Source organism: Eucyclogobius newberryi, unplaced genomic scaffold (genome assembly GCF_026437365.1).
Source record: "Eucyclogobius newberryi isolate DKJ021-1_F unplaced genomic scaffold, fEucNew1.0.hap1 SCAF_22, whole genome shotgun sequence".
NCBI classification, from domain to species: domain Eukaryota; kingdom Metazoa; phylum Chordata; class Actinopteri; order Gobiiformes; family Gobiidae; genus Eucyclogobius; species Eucyclogobius newberryi.
In genome coordinates this window covers 14416994-14434859 of record NW_027315857.1, presented here as the reverse complement: position 1 = coordinate 14434859, position 17866 = coordinate 14416994, and the positions used below count along the sequence as shown (strand labels likewise).

The 17866-nt window shown below is 43.4% G+C and overlaps 1 protein-coding gene across 1 annotated transcript in view; it reads left to right on the top strand.

The window, feature by feature from the left end:
* Positions 1–17866, top strand: part of LOC140371798 (insulin receptor substrate 1-B) — a 33263-nt gene that overhangs the window by 6585 nt on the left and 8812 nt on the right. Inside the window, exons 2-3 of the mRNA XM_072459007.1 lie at positions 4140–4441; positions 4538–7628. Of these exons, the coding sequence (XP_072315108.1) occupies positions 4140–4441; positions 4538–7628 (3393 nt within the window). The remainder of the gene's footprint in view (positions 1–4139; positions 4442–4537; positions 7629–17866) is intronic.

The following is a 17866-nucleotide window of genomic DNA, read 5'->3' as shown; positions in this document are numbered from 1 at the left end:
GCAGAGGAACCATTTACAGTGGGTGCTATTGATTGCTGACTGTTTGATCTTAAGCCATTACAGCTTCGGTCGTGGGGTCAGGAAGTTCAGCAGTTGGGATTTATAAGCTTGTTCTGAGCAGTACTGCATTAGATATGAGCGCAAACCTGTAGAGTTTTTCTCATGGGAGATGTAATTTTGTATACCGTCTCGCTAGCACAGGTTCAAATGATTCATTCCTTGGAGAAATTAAATGGAATGGTGGAAATTTAATATCAACGCAAAACTTTCAGCTCAACCGCTGCATGTTAATTTAATTTAAAACGATGGATCGAAAGGGACGTCAGGAAGTCAGATGTACTGGTAGTGGTTACAAATTTCATACTATTTGAGGATGAAAACCGTTGTGTTTGAGTATCAGCCTTGTCAGTAAGTAAGTGGTAATGGTAAGCAGTTGTTCTCTGTATACTCTGTGTTACTAATGATTGTATTGATTTACCATGTGGTTACTATGACAATACAATTTGGATAAACTGAACTTTTTGGAAGTGTCAGTAAAGCTCCACTGCTGATAAAACACATTTCTACTTCGAAAAACAACCTAACATTAGATTAAATTGAAACATTACTATGCAAATTGCAGGACCAAACTGTGGGAAAGCCGGCGTGCTTTTGCAGAACTGCGTGTTCCTGCCAGATGACAGATGAGGACATTGTGTTTAAAAACTACCATTTCCCAGTAGCTTCATGGCTCCTTAAACTGGTTGTTGGGCTTTTTCTGTCAGGGAGTGAACAAGCCAACCTTAGGAGCATCAGTAGTAATTTCTTGTGCTGTTGTATTCTTGTGGGTAATGGGAACCACATGTGAAACGGACCCCAGGCAGTTCTGGTGCCGAGTGAAGCATTGTGTCCTCCGTGTGGGCCTTGATGCGGCTCTACAGATGTCGGGAGATGGATAAAGTGATAGGAAGTGGAGGAGTTGGAGAAGACTAAACGGGTACACATGGCAGCCAGAGATTAGAGCGTTATCTGGTTCATCCGTGAACACAGCTGCCTGCTATCTGCCCTTTACAGTTAACCTGGGATGGCACAGGGGCTGGTACCAGCGCAGTAGCAGAGTCGGTGTTTTAAAAGTAAGTTAAGCCTGATTTTAGTGCATTATTAATAGTATTACAGCAGCATCACAGCATGCACGGACGTGAGGTCAGGAACTTGAAACAGAACCTGGTTAGAACTTTAGCGCCAGGGAGGCTCCTAACACTTTATTGACTTGAATGAAGGCCAACAGCTAAGGTTGTGCCTATGTGAACAACACTTGTAACCTAGTATTAAACCTTTTTTTTTAAATAGTATTTTTCTAAATGTTTAGCCTGCAAGCACTGTCCCATAACAATGACCCCACCCTGCCCTGCTTTCTGCGTGTGAGCTATCTAACCTCTAAACTTCCACAGAGACCTACTTTCTTAGGACTTGTGTGATAAACATAACCAGACTGTCACTGAGCGAATAGCTGCCAATATCACAGCAAGCATCCAAGACCCCCGAGGAATCAACATTTTGTGCTACTGTATACTCAAACCTTAAAAAGCCAAGAATGCTGGGGGCCTCTTTTGCAAATTTAAGCCTTAGTTAGAAGCTGAGGAAAATTGGGTTGGATTATGGGACTCTTTAATATGCGGTTTATGATCTCAGGGGAGGTAAAAAAACAAACTTGCATGAAAAGACTGCAGTGTTGGTCACAGGGGCTGCCAGTCCTCAACCACATGTAAATCTGCCACGTGTGGTCGCGAAGAGAGCGGAGTAAACATGCCGCCGGAGCCAAAGAGCTGACCAGTCTTAAGTTGTGGCAATTTGCTAAAAGGGGAATCGCTGCGCTATCTTTATACTGAAAAAGTGAATTCACCTTGCATGAACTTTTAAAGAGCAGACTCGCAGACTCGCAGAAGCCTTCAAGGTGACGTGGAGGTGGACTGAAAAGAGCTTTGCACACGATGCCCTGATTCTACCAGCAGGTCCCATTGCCCCCCGGGTGTGTCTCCTCTTTCAAGTGCATCTGCCCCGCTCTCCTCATATCATCACCTGCTACGGGTTGAATGTCCTCTCGTGCCATCCTAAAGGGGTCCTGAAAAGGCCACTGTTTCTTTACACAAAAGAAAAAACAAAAAGCTTTCATCACTAACCCTTGACAGTCCTCCAGAGAAAAGCCAGTGGCAATCTATAATTTATTGCAGTCTGGGTAAGATCAACCCTAGCGTTATGTAACCACAAAAGAAGTGCCATGTTCAATAGGACAAGGTAATGTTCACCGTTCTGGGACAACTCTTGAAGTTTATTTTGAGTGACACTACAGTGGAGTGCTTTTAAGGGGACAAAGTAAAGGTTAAGAACATACTGTGCCCTCTAAAAAAATGTACTTTTGCAGCACTTTTGCTCTGAAGAACGCTACGGAACATGGTTGTTTTAGGATGGACGGCCATGCCAACTCAACAAGTCACATTTGAACTAAAATATGCCACAGCTTATTTTGACCCTCTGTTACCCCACATGTTAGGGTTCTCTTATATCTGCAGCATATCGCACTCATTTCCACACAAAATATCCACAAACCTTCCCCTTCCTGTTGTAAATCTAAATCAAGGAGCAAAACGGAGCTCCTTGCACAGAAACATGCGCCACACAAATTTGCTGTGCATGGCCTTGAATGAGTCATCTAATATAGGGGGGAGTGCCTTCACACACATAGCCACCAAGCCACAGCCTCCATTGCGCTCAACAAAACAGCTATTCTAAGTCTCTTTCAAATCTCCTGCAGTTTTTGGGGAAGAAAACTAAAGTCGGATTTCTGTCTTTCGCAATCACAAGTAAAGGTTTCTTAAAAAGGATCTTTGTCATAACGGAAGCTTGGCTAATGTTGGGGGCACTGTTCTTGCTTAGGCTTATTGTCCACATGTGGTTGTCAATGAGGGAGTCCAGCAGCAGCAGAACCTCTGAGAAAAGGAAACCAATGTATTCAGACGTACACGCATGCTTTAGTGTCATGTGATTGCTCTGCTCCATAAGCTCTTTGAGAGGCTCTCTGTGGATATAATTTTCGTACAGACTGATAACAGAGTAGGTGATTGCACTGCTTTTTCAGGCGGTGCCTGTAATGCTGTCAATAAGATAATTGAGTGCATTTTAAAATGATTAATGTTATGTTCAAACCTATCCATACTGGAAAATCTCCAGGCAGTATTTTACAGTACATTTTGCATACATTTTTACTTTCTTGAAATTGTTTTGGTTACGTTTAGGGCGATTCCTGGGATATTACCGTATATCAATGTTAAATAATAATATTTCATGACCTTGGCTCGATGTCAATGTAAAATAAATCCAATCTTTGAGATAAATCTAATATTAGCAGCTCAAACGGTCATGTCCGCAGCTTGATACCATTAACGTAATTTGAAGTCTAATAGGCACATTTACTTTATCTTATGGTCAATAACTGAAAACAGGTGGCCAAATGCTGTCGAGCAGTTATGTGAGCCTGTCACTTTTCCACTGTGGTGAATGTGGAAAGATCAGATTAACAAGAGGCTTTCTGTTGTGCTCAGTAATTACTAATGGTCTGAACTGGGCACCTAATACAAGGGCTGAATTGAGTACTTGTGTTTCTTTAAAACAGTTTTCATGAGTTTACAAACTGTTTTTGTTCAGACGAGGGGGGCCTCATACTGAGTGTTTCTCTCTCCTGCCTCTTGGGTTTAGCTGAATATTTGCTTCATAAGCATTGTCCAGGCTTTTCCACAAGGGTTGATTTTGACAGAGTCAACACTTTAGGAGGATCAACTGTCAACAGTTTCTTTTTCCACATTGAGGGAAAAAGTGTATATACAAGTGACAAATGAGACTCCATGTATGAAGCCTGCAGCAAGCACAACAGGTCTGTCAAGCTGCTGCATGAGCACTTAAAAGTTCAAATCTGATCAAGAAAAGCTCTATCAGCAAAGCTTGCATAATCATGGCTACTTACCCTCACCCTGGGTAAATAGGGGTGCTTTCACTTGCCAAGTGTAGGTCACAACAATGTTATTGCAGTCCTTTTGGAAACTATGGTTAACTTTAGTAATATGAGAAAAGAGTAAATATTTGTATTTCTTTTTTGTCGTTTCTAGGTAAAAATCTGACTGAAAGCGCAGCTGCAGAGGACTATGGTGTCCCTAACCCTGGACCGGCCTTCAAAGAAGTCTGGCAGGTGAAGGTGTGGCCCAAAGGCTTAGGGCAGGCCAAGAACTTGGTGGGGATCTACCGCCTCTGCCTCACTGATAAGACTGTTAACTTTGTGAAACTCAACTCGGATGCTGCTGCTGTAGTTCTACAACTGATGAATGTTCGACGTTGTGGTCACTCGGAAAACTTTTTCTTTGTGGAGGTGGGACGGTCCGCTGTGACAGGCCCAGGAGAGTTTTGGATGCAGGTACGCTTGTATTTGAGACTTTCTTATATGTTCACAATTTATGCTCACAATGTTAACAATTTATGCATGTTAACTGCGGGGTTTGTTGCTTCTTAGGTGGACGATTCAGTCGTGGCCCAAAACATGCATGAGACCCTACTGGAAGCTATGAAGGCGCTGAGTGAGGAGTTTCGCCAACGGAGCAAATCTCAGTCAAACTCTGGCCCGGGAGGCGGGGCCACGGCCTCCAATCCTATTAGTGTCCCATCACGTCGCCACCACCCAAACCCACCTCCCAGCCAAGTGGGCTTCACCCGCCGTCCCCGAACTGAACCTCCAGGGGGTGTTAATGGATCTGGTTCTGGGGTGGGCATTGCCAATGCCTCACCTACTCCGAGGCACAGTTTTCCCAGATCTCGTACTGCTAGTGATGGAGGTAAGACTGAGGAAAGTGGAACAGGGACCACCCCTCTACAGGGACCAAGCTCCAGTCCATCCATCAACGGATCCTGTTCCACCACCCCAATCCTCAGGTCAAAATCCACCCGCTCAGTCCCTACAACAGCTGCTAAAACTCTCGGACTGATGCGCTCAATTTCCACCCCGGCATCATCTGTAACCCCAAACCTGTCGTGTAGCTCAGGTCACGGCTCAGATTTTAGTGGGGGTCCCTCATCTGCCCCTGGTTCTGGTGCATATAGTCGTCTGCCCACTCACCGAGCATCTGTTTCCGGCTCCCCCAGTGACTATTGCTCCTCTGATGAGTACGGCTCCAGTCCCGGCGATCACTCACTGCTGCCCTCCTCAAGTCTCCCTGGAAGCTCTGTGGGAAGTGTAGGTAACCAGTCCTTAGGAGATGAGGGAGCCAATTACATTCTAATGGGACAGCGAGGTGGTGAGAGTGGTAGCAAAGGAAGTTTAACCAATAGCCCCAAGCCTGTACCAGGTACACCTGGCAGCAGCAGCCAATCTCAGAGCAGGAGAGTTTTGCGACGTTCTTCCAGTCGGGAATGTGAAGCAGAGCGGAGGTTGCTAAGTAAGCGGGCGTCACTGCCTCCGATGGCTCTTGAAAGACTGGCACCTCGGCAGTGGCGGGCAGAGGAGCAAACAGACGAAGAATCGGCTGACTACGCCATCATGTCCCGGAGTACAAGTCGTGAATCTTTCACATCGACCCCTTCTTCCACACAGAGACCGTCAGCAGCAGGTGGGAGTGGATACTTGGATGTAGCTGGCGAGTTTAAAACTGAAGGAGGAGGTGGGAATATAGATGTAGGCGTGGACAATGGATATATGTCAATGTTACCTGGTGTTACTCAGCCCCAGGCACAAATGTCCCAACACCTGCCTGTATCTGTCCCTGAATTGGATGCTAAACCTGCTGATGACTACATGGCCATGACACCAAACAGTGTATCCCCGCCGCAGCAAATCAGGCCTCCAACATCTGATGGCTATATGATAATGTCGCCTAACAGCAGCTGCTCTCCAGACCAGCGAGGGGGGCTGTCAGGGGGGGCTTGGGTGAGCAGTGGCAGTGCAGACAGCCGGGCAGGAAGTGACTATATGAACATGTCCCCTATCAGTGCACGGTCTATCAACGGCAGTCCTCCTCCTCCAGATCACACTGGTCCTTTGGAAAACAGTTCTCATCAACAAACACCCAAGATGGTGTACTCCTACTATTCTCTTCCACGTTCGTACAAACATAACCCCTCTGGCCATTTCGACGATGGGCCAGGGCGAGGCAGGAGAGCCAGTGCTAGTAGGGGAGTTGGAGCCGGACGGGCTTTGGCGGGGCGTCAGGAGCAAACTGCGACTAATTCAGCCAGTGTTCGACACCTGTCTCTGTCATCGTCCTCCTACTCCTCCAGCTCAGCCAGCAGCGAAAGCCTAGGAGAAAGCGATGAGAGACTGCCCCTTGGAGCAAGTAGTAAAGCAACAGCATCTCACCTCAAAGATGGAAATAAGCCACCACAGAAACAGACTTCAAATGGGTTGCCAAAGCAAGGCAGTCAGAAACCTGTGAGCTTGTTTGTCGATATTTCAAAGGCCAACACTCTTCCTCGTGTGCGAGAGAATCCTTTGCCCCCAGAGCCGAAGAGTCCCGGGGAGTATGTCAGCATTGAGTTTAAGGGAGAGAAGAGCAGCCATATTCGGGTTGGAGGAGGTCGTGGGAGGGGTCTCAGACATGGCCTGTCCCTGCCCCATGGCTCTTGTACCCAGCAAACCCAGAACAGACCAGTTTCTTGCCTGGGTAACTTTATCCCTCTCTCCCGCAGCCCATCCGCCCCCATCACCCCACCAGCTGCTTCTGAGTATGTCAACATGGACTTAGGCCCCTCTCCTTCTCCTTCACCTCATTCACACGCCCCTTTGGTTTTTCCTACTTTCCACAGTCCACCCACTCCACCAGTATTGGCCCATGCACCCAAAACTAGCAATGAGGGGGCAGCCAGTTTGCGTGAAGAGCTGGTGGAAGTGGCAGAGCCCCAACGTCGCAAAAGCAGAGAAAAGGCCCCTTCAGTTACCGAATCAGAGTCCCCAACATCCTGCAGTGATTACACAGAAATGGCCTTTAGCATGAGTAGCAATGCCACAGAAACCAGTGTCTCCCCCCATGCTCCGTCCCCAAACAGGACTGACCCTTCTGTCCCTGTCGTGTCCTGTGGTCTGGACTTCCCTCTTGCCAAAGGACCCAACCCAGACCACGGCGCCAAAGTCATCCGAGCAGATCCCCAAGGACGGAGAAGGCACTGCTCTGAAACCTTTTTGGCCCCGCCGCCCGTCCCCACCGCTTCATCCACATCCACATGCTCAACCTCCACTGCCACTCTTTTCCCAGAGCATGCCCAAGCGGTTGCGCGGCGCCTGGGCTTCGATGGCATGCTTTGGGGCAACGTTGCAGTGACTGATGCTCCCTCCCAACCCCTTCCTATAAACAACCAGACTTCATCCACAGAGCAAGGCCTTAACTACATAGACTTGGACTTGGCCAGCAAAGAGGGCTCCCATCTGGGTGTGGATGGACCCTCGGGCAGCCAGGCGGCCTCTCGTCTCTTCTCCCTGCTCACTGGCGGCTCTGGGGTCAGCGGGGTTGGGACAGCGGTCGGGGGCAACAACAGCTCCAGTCTTAACACATACGCAAGCATTGATTTCTACAAATCTGAAGAGCTGCGAACACAAAGTGGAAGCAAAGAAGGAACAGGTAAGGGATGCCTAAATTTATCCTTTTTTTTTTCTTCCCATAAAACAAAGAGTCTCCTCCCTGCTCTGTCCTCACTCTCTGTCCTCCTTCTGTCTGTCATGATTTAGATTTCCGTCGGATAAATCCAATCACAGTTGTAATGAAGTGTCACCAGATTAAGATAACACCAGTATAATTCATTTTACTGCTCCGTGTAAGCCAATAATGCATGTGGGTCAGCACACAAGGCGATACACTGTTGTTGTTTTTTTCTTTCATCGCTTGCTGAAATACCTATATTCACTGTCTAGTACAGTCTATCTAATTCAGCATTATTGGGATATGTACACTAGATACCAAATGTAATTAGTTTATAAAAGCACAGAATAAATACCCAGTCACAAATACGGTCACACTTACTTATTAGCATACAGATGACAAAGCAATCTTCTGGTCCAGCGAGGTCATTGTACTTGGGCCATCTTACAATAACCATGACCCTCTTTTTATTCTCCCTTCAGTGAGTCTTAATATAATGATAATAATGAAGAGCTGGTCAGTCTTTTGCTTGTGTTTGTATTCAAAGTAAGGTGTGGTAATAACAGGGCTTAGAGGTACCACTTAACTTTGATAGATAGTTTAAATCACAAGCTTGCCTCCTTTAATCTTTTACTACATTTTATTATTTACTGTTGTCTTACTCGTCTTTGTTGGCGCTGAAATGGCACACTAGCTAAATGATGCAGATATTGCAGACAAAGCAGCCATTAAATGAGAGAACTGTATATACAACAATAAAGTACTTGGTAGTTGTACTTATTAACCTTCCACTGCAGGGCTTCTGCTGAACGCCTCCTGCCAAGCCCAGTTGTTTATGTAGATTGTGCTAGTCTATACTTGATTTGTACTTTTGTGAAACCTCCTGGGTTTATCTTGTGCACTTAACTCCATGCTTTGTTTTAATAAGGAATTTAAGGCATTTTTGAAAGCGTCATCATAGGTTTTTGTGGTGAGCGAGGCAAAGTTTGGCTCAACAGTTGGTTTAGTGAGTTCCTCGTGTCTTTCTCCATAGATTGTCATCCAATTTTTGTTTAATGTGCAAAATTATAGCTCTCTCGCAAGTGCATTTTGCAGAGGAATGCTCGGGGCTTCCTCAGTGGGACCATATGTGCGGGGCCGTACGTCAGTGGGGCGGAGGGAGAGCGGGGGGAATGTTACACGTTGGCTGTGAATGTTGAGATGAGGCCAGTGTTTGGCTCACGCTGCTCTCCAATGCCAGTGTACAGTGTTCCCCCTCCTTTCATCACTCCATCGGACCTCCCCCTCTTTCCTCCTCCAATAAATGATCCTTTTGTTCGCGTGTCGTGCCGCGGTGGGCTGCAGGGGCCAGTCCAGTCCCTTCACTCTCCTCAAATTCACTCTGTAATTTGCGTCTTCTGTGTTCTTCTCTTAAGTTCTTTAGACGCCCTCTCCAGGTTTGAATCCACTCCACGCCATTGTTGTGCTGAGTTTTTTAATCACCCTCACATCTTTGTCCTTGTGTGACATCAAAAATAGCAGATTTTTAAAAAATCCTTCATTCCCTCCCTTCTACTCGCTCCATGCTCTTTTGTGCAACCAATTTTCATCTTTTCACGCCTTCTCTTTTGTCACCAGATCATTATAGAAAAGGGCTCTTTGCTGTAATAGTTTTGCTCAAAAAGAATCTGAAATTAAGTGAAATTCTTCTTTAAATGTAGGGCAGCCCAACTGAAAACTCCCCAGTTGTCTGTCATTACAGGGGTTTTCTTTCAACAAGCAGTGACCTGTATAGGAACTGTGTCTTAAGAGTGCTTGGTTTTGGCATAAGCTTCTGAGAACTAAAAAAGAACAGCATTAGTGGGATGTGTGCCAACGGCAATCCTGTCAGATAACACTTATGTAATGTGCAATGCTGATCTAGATCTAATTTGATTCAATTAAGATTAGCAAATGTATAAATCAAATCACCAGTAATGTTTGTGACCGCGACCCGTCTCAATGGAATGGAAAGCTCTCCCATAAAGCAGGACTGGGTGCCACTGACTGCACATGCATAAGGATTCCCATGAACGTCACCAGAACAGAGAATATGGATTTACAACATTTTACAGACAAAATGTTTTCATTTATATCAAATCACCACTCCCACGGTCCCGCCAGGAAAAAAAAAAGAATGTGTGCACTCCCAGTTGTCTCTTACAAAGGGATTTTATTTCTTCCCCATCTGGTGAAGGGTGTTTGCCAACCTCAAAATAACCGGTGGTATTTTGAAAACACTTCTCAGAGAGACTCTCTTCGAGGAAAATAGAATAATGATTAGAATATTTGATGGTGTTCTAGAGTTATTTATGGTTAGTAATTTCATTCTCAAGGAAAGCTATTTCATAACGACACCTCTTCATCTTCTTAATGGCTTTATTACTTTCTAAGAAGAATGTTAGACCTGAAATCCCTGGTATGAAAGCAGTTACAACACATGAGGAATTTAAAGAGACAAATCTCATCGTCACAAGCACATGTTTGTACATTCAACAGATGACAAAGATGACATGATCTATAAATCTACATTCTTCATCTTCATGCCAGCGATAGGTGAGTCTAACAGCACGATTGTTATGCAAAGCACCACCACGTGGACAGGACATGACCCCAGTCTGCGTGCTTGTGTGTAATAAGTGTGTAAGTGTCATGTGCTGGAGGCTGACACAGCTCCAGTTTAGAGCACACTAACTCCATAAACCACTGCCAAAAAATGTCAATTACTGAAAAATCACTCTAAAACAAATCAGAAAATAACGTCTTGACAAATGAAACCGTATAAAGAACTACGATTGTAATGCTAGCCTGCGGATGATGCCACAGTGTCGTTGATGACCTCTGCTTGGATTAGTCTGCGAGGTGGGAGATTAACAGTTGATTAAGATGAAGCTTGTAAAAAGATTAATTTATTGACTATTAACCTCGAATTAGCCTCTTGGATTGTCCACTCTTGCTGCACTGGGCTCCACATGTATTATAGAAATTACACTTCTGCTAGTTGAGCTGTGCTAGGTACGGTACTTAGTTTTGTTTCCTAACCTAATTTCTGCTTTGTGCAACTGCGTTACCCTCAAGCGTAGATGGGGTTACAAAAGCACAGCGGTGGTCTACAGGCTCCAACCAAGGCCATGTAATTGTCTAAAGTTGTTTGGTATGAGTAGTGGGTTCATGCAGTCGCCAAACAGTGCGTACATAGCAACAATTCTCCAGTGTTTGGGTTAGGTGGAGTGTTGAAGGCTGCCTTTTGATCCATGTGTTTTTAGTGCTCAAAAGCTGAGGAGTTCTTTCCCAGTGAATCTAAAAACAGACTTTGATGAGGTCATCCACACTGCAGCGGGACGGGTTCATCCCAGCCTCCTCTTTTGTCTTATTAGGTGGATTTCACGGCTGGTGCAGTAATCCGAATTGAATGCAAAACATGTGCAGCGCTGTTGGCTGGGATGAGGCTTTGTCAAGCGGCTGTGCACAATGGGACGGTCCCCCCACTGAACTGGCATGCATCATTAGCAGCTGTATATTGATGTTTTAGGATATTCTGTACATCTATTTAAAATGGAAACCATTGTCTCTATTTCTTAAGAATATAAAATGGCTTATTTAGAATTAAAATTGGGGGGGGAAATGTGTGGGTTTTTTGCATTGAGCATCTGAATTACATGGAAGGATTTACTCAATTTATTGTTATTTAAGTAAGGTTTGACTTTATCTTGGATCTCCTACATTGGATCATTGTATATTGTATTGCCAGGTTCTTTCCAATACAGCCCAGCCCCTCTGCTGTTTCTTTTATCATGATCTGTGCGTCCCAGGATTGTTGGAAAACAGACGGTAACATCAATCTTTGTGGAATCTTGCAAATATAAGCCCCGAGAACTCTTATGGAAACATGGGGCTTTGATTCAGTTCGTGCAGTAAATACACGCCTTTTAAAAGGGTATTTTTAAGGTACAGTATATGTTTAACGTCCAAACAACTTACTTTCCCCTGAAATGCCCCTTCTACAGTCATTTTTTTGTAAAAACAAAAAAAGTTGTCTTGGCCCAGTGTGGCAGGTGCACACACACACACACACACACACCAGATGGAAAGATAACCCTGAGACTGTCAGTTACGGTTGCCTATAGGATAACTGTAGCTTTGTTGCAAGCTGCAAAGGTTAGTGATGCGGAGTAGAGAAATGATCTTTTAAGTCTACCAAACCATAGAGCATAGTGCCACGAAGTTATTGTAGCAACACATCTTGCAATTATTTTAGTAGCTTCAACACTTGTATCCTTCAACACAATTACTTAAAAATAATAATATCCATGCAACAACATCACGTTTTTATGATTGGTGCATATGACGGGTTGAACTACTATTTTCAATAAAATATATGGTAACAAGGGTTATTGTTATAAAGTTGTTATTTTTGACAAATAAAAATATTGCATTATTTTATTAAATTGTAAAGTTTTGATTGGAATTTTGTGTATTGGTGACATGGAGGGAATACTTTTTAGATCTCTGCGCCACTTCCTGCAATTTTGCACTTTTCCCCCCAACTTTTCTTCCCTTCACTTGACTGTTGTAGAACTATGATGAATATTTACTACAGGTTTTAATTGAAAAATACTTTAAAACCTGCCACACCAATTGTAAGGCCTGGGAGAAAAAACATAACACGCCCATCTTTGTCTTGTCTTGCACTGATCTGTTTCCAGTATTTACAGTATGACAGTGATGAATGACAGCGCTGCAGAAAGCGCACAGTCAGTCAGGCCTTTATCTTTGGGCATCTGCCGTCTTCAAGACGACTCTGAATAGATTTCTTCACTTCGCATTGATCACATGACTTAGTCATCACTTGTATAAACGTAGCTGCTTGTGCGTTGATCGACTTTACCTAAGGCTGTCTGTGCAAGGCCAATCTTTCATTGATGAATAGGATATATATAGTGTTTGTGCGTCATTCGGCAAAAACCTAGTCTCACATAACTTTAGTCCAAAGTAAATGGAAAGTTGTATGCAGATTGTAACAGCTGTAAATAAGAGTAGTGTTATTTTTTTCTTATTATACTTCAGTGCCTAATCTGTTTTGCAACACTGGAATTTCCCTATTGTGGGACAAATAAAGGTGATCTTACCTTATAGATTCACTTTTGTAATACTTTAAAGACCTATTCATTGCAATTCATTCAAACACTCAATTGCATGGGACAAATGTTACCTTTTAGTTTATAAGACTGCCATTGACATCAAGTGGTAAGAAAGGATTGGGCAAGAACCTTTTTATAATGAATGGTGCTTGAAGGCATTAGTAACCACAAATCCATGCTTTTTTTGTCCATTTCAAATGTTCAAGTCCTGACTCGTCCTTTTGCAAACATAATCAAAATCATAATTCATTAGTTCATACCAGATACTTTTTATTGTATAGAAAGCTTAAATATATATATATATTTTTCACCTCCATATAATGGCAAACAACAATATCTGCGTCATACTGTTTTGTGTTGCCGTGGTGACTGCATTTGATAACTTATTCATCTATTGCACCGTTTGTCTCCTCACTCCCCCGCTGCCTCCTTCTGCCCGTCTAGCACTATGTTTTCACTAGTTTTTTGTTCATTCATCTTCACTGGACATTGAGTATGTTTCACTTTTCGCTTGTCCCGGGACATGGCAGTAGTTTTGAGGCCAAGATGTGGTGTCGTTATGGTTTTTTTAACATGACAAGGAGAGACAGGAGGTCAAGGCCAACTGTAGGGACTGGCACAGCTTCATTCTTCACTTTGTCACATGTAATAGATCAACCGATAGAACAAAGTTTACACACTTGCACAGTGGTGATTAGTTCCTGTATTTCCATAAGCCAACAAAGGGTGAGGTTTTCTTTCCGGAAACCTGGTTTTAACGGATGAATTCCACCTTAATCCCAACCTCGGGGCTATTGATTTATTTACCGGTATACATGTAATTTGTTATTGTTTGAGCTGTCATAGTTTTAGCAAACCTTTGAAGATTTACTGACAGGAATACAAATGGTTTGATATTGATATATTACTCTTGCCGTCAACATTATTTAAATTTCTTAACTGTTGTACAAAGTCAGTAAGAATGCATTAGCAGATCATTTTAATTATGTATTCCTTTTTGTGCCAATACATTTAATACTATATTAATGTTAATAATACAATTGTAACTAGTATAATGGTAACCATGTGACTTCATGAGCTGGAGGGAGGAATAAATAAGTTTCACTTCCTTTTACTTGCCACTTCCTTTCAAGGCTGTTTTTATTTATTTATTTTTGTCATTCTTGGTTATAAATCTCTGACTGGTACAGAAAGAGTTGTCTGTGACGTTCACTTTGGTTTTATATTGACTGACATAAAAGGTATTTGTGGAAACTGAATATTATACTAATATATACTGACTATATATATACTAATTTAAACTGAACTATTGTGAAGTGAAGAATCAAACCACCATCAAACTAAGGTGCTTAGCCTAGATTAACGGGCCATATTTGGTTGAAAAACCTATGAATAATTAAATGCAGACAATGGACGATGAAGGTAGATGCAGGTAAATTTGTTACAAATATCGACTTTACTGTAATAACAGCAGCGGTGTGTCTCCTGCTTGTCAAACCTCTACTGTTTGTTTGCTTGAGGGCCCGTCCGCAGCGGTGCAAGTGAGGCCCTCTTACTCTCTGCTGATTCCTGATCGGCCGCCAGGCCAAATGAATGGTAATTAGGTTGTAAAAGCTCGGCTAATGGCTCAGTACTCTGGTCATGTTTTGACTGACTAGTGCCTTCACATGCAGTTGGCACATGGACACAGAGAAATGAGAGGAGAATGAATTGTATTGGCAGCTTGGTCAGTCAAAGAGGCGCCGCTGGACAAAACTAAATGTGTGTGTTTGGAAGAGGCCACTGAACCTGCCATAGAAAGTGACAGAGCAGCATTTGAGCACAACACCTGTTTTCAGCAAGCTTTACTTATATAATAGTCATGAATATGTAATTCTGTGCAAACTTTAAAGAACAGGTGTAGAAAAGAAACAAGTACTTAAATACGAACAGAATTGTTGACATTTATCTCTATAGAAGCCGACCAGAGATACTGGCATTGATTTGTAATTTATATTTATCATGTTTAAGACTCTCAATAGTTCCTCTCATTAAATGATGAGATGCAAGTCTAGTTTAGAGGCAAATGCCATTAGCTGAGCTGCTTTGGGTTGAAATTCTATTTGGGCTCTTCATCCTCCTATCCTTGTCTTGAAACTGTCACTGCCTGTGCTTTTGTTGCTTCTTTCTAGTGATTTTACATCTTAGTTTGTTTTCATGGCCATTCTTGGTGCAAACCCTTTCTTTTCTTAAAATCCTGTAAAAAAAATTAAAAAAAAGATTCCTCTTAAGTCCTTTACACTTCCTTTATGAATAGGGGAATCCCCAGACAGCATGTCCAGCCTTTTGAGGAAATGAGGATCAACCCAAAGCAGCTCAGCTAATGGCCCAGCCTCTGACCTGGCATCAGACCCCGTCATAGACTACTACCACTCACACTGCCCCATGTCCCTTAAGCCAATTTTGTGCTCATTAAATTCTTCACAAAGCACGTTGCCACTCCTGCTTCCCTCTACCATTTTCCACCCTCTCCTTTTTGGGACACAAACGTACTTTTTGTCTAATAATCAAACAAACAAATAAATAAACAAGATGGCCGGACAAGATTGCGAGTGTAGTGTGATCCGAGGAGAGATTGTGATAACTGATATGTTTGCTCCAGGAAGACTGTTGCTGTTTTTTCTAAAATAAGCCTTGAAGTTTAGGTGAGGCGCCAGTGGAAACAACGTGTAATTGCATAAGACAGAACATGCTCAGAGAACTAGTGTAACTTCATTCACCGACGCAAAAAAGCCATTGTAGAAAATGTCAGTATTTCAAATAGTTGAATTGCCTACAGAAGGGCTCTTATCCATGTGTATATGCAATACTTCCTTGTCGTATCTGATGGAGGGGGGGTAATAGTATATGAGAGGCAGTTGTGACTTTATCGACATGTTTGTGCTTCAGCTGTGAATGTACATGGCTCTTGTACGAGTGTTTGGCAGCGGGCCAGGTTCCCGGGACGGGGCAGGATCCGGGCCACAGAGCGCTGATTGTGCTGCTCTGTGGTATGGGATGTATGCCGGGCCCGGGGAGCTCCGAGAGGAACCGTGCAGCCACCCGCAGGCCCACAGGGGTGAGCGAGTGCACGGAGGAGGAGGGTCCGCTTCCCTCTTTCACACACTTCTTATTTGTCTGATTTTTCCACCCTCCCTCCGTCCGCCCTCGCTGCTCGCTCCCAGGGCCACGTCTCATCCACGTTTTCAGGGGGGCATTTAAAAAAAAGAAAATGCCCTTAATTTCATCCTCAATCAATACATTTCCACATTTCCTACATTCCCACATCCTCATGAACCCATTGTTCTAATCTTAAACCTCAGAACTTGTATGATTATGACATAACTTGCAAGAAATTTTATCTAAATTCTTAATGTATATTTTAATAGGGCTTGGCAATATGACAAAAATGAATCCCCTATTATTTTCCCCTTATTGATCAATCCCAATTTTGATTAGATTTGATTTCATTCTGAACAGAAACAATTTTCAAATTTCTTCAAGCAAATTCAAACTCCAAACCACATGCTGTTAACCTCTCAATTAAATATTATTGAATATTATTATTTACAAATTTCTGAATCTTGATCACAATTAAAATGTAGCTTTGATTAATGCCTTACATTTTAGGAAATAAAAGAAGAAGAAAAAAAAGACTATACATGATTTGATCCTTTGTTTTTGACCAGCTTGTTCAGACCTTGTAGCTTTCTCAAGTATAGACTCTGCAGTTTGATCTCTCACGCTCAGCTGTTCCTCTCCTAACTGGGTTGTCGGTAAAGGGCTTAGGGCTGGTGGGCGCTGGAGAGTGCTAAGCTGATTAGCGTCTACTAACGAGCCACTTCTCATATGGAAACTGTGCACGCCGTTTGTTTATGGCAGCGCTGGCTTTCGATTCACAATTATCCACGTGTTTGTCGCGCTGCATGTGCATTCTACATGGGTACTGGGTGAAGAAGGCTCTAGCGTCTTCCAAAAGAGGGGTCAGAGTTGAACCCGAGGGTCAGATTAAGTGTTGCGACTAGGGTCAGGGTCCCGTGGAGAGGGTCAAGTTATTCTCAGAGGAGCTGACGGCAAATCTGTATCCCACACAGGCCCCGACAGTCGGACCTGGATTTGACTGGGCTGAATGAATTGGGCTCAATTTAGCCATTTCAGATCAGATGACTGTTGAGTAGCTACTTACTGTCCCACAGAGAGATTAGGGATACTCCGTTGTGGAGCAAAGGGCAATATAGTCACTCAGTTAAACTTGTGTCACTTGATTTTCACAATTCAAATGTCAAGAACCCATTATTTACCCGTTATGTAATGCAATAATTTACAGTAATGCGCTTTTATCTTAAGGAACCCCACTCTACGCTAACCTTGGTGTCAGTGAACTCGAGTCATTTACTATCGCAGTTCGTAATTATGCAATAGAGTGGTCAGACAGGTTTAAGTGTGCTGTGTCCGTAAGGTTTTTACTGTGCAACATCAGTAATCAATTAAAAAAGAATAAAATAAAACATTTTTCCACATCTACTTGGGGTGGTTCCCCTAAACTAGACGTAGAGCGTTTCCAATTGGCCACAATGAGGGTCATGAGGCGGTTGGGGCCATCTTTCATCTACGTGCATATTACATAACACTAACCGCCTGAGGACCACTATAGCCTAAACGCACATGGCCCATATATTTTAGTTACCTGACCTTGTCAACTAGACCTCTTACGCAGCAAGACACAGTATGAACACTTGGCAAATACAGATAAATCTTGACCTCGGACATGTTGCTTTTTAGTGTTGAAAATGTGAAGGTACAAGCTGCCTCTTATGCGTCCTTATGTACCTAGATCAAATCATGAAGATGTTTGCTCGGTGCTGCCATTATTGGCCTGAAAACGGTCATTAACCTTTAGACTGCAGCCTCACCTCTACGTCACCCTGCGTCAGCCACATAACCTGCACTAAACGGTACAGCTAACAGTTTCCTGCACTTTGGAGAATTTTCTTTATTAAGTTGTATTTGGGAACAGGATGTGTGGAAATGGTGTTCCCATTT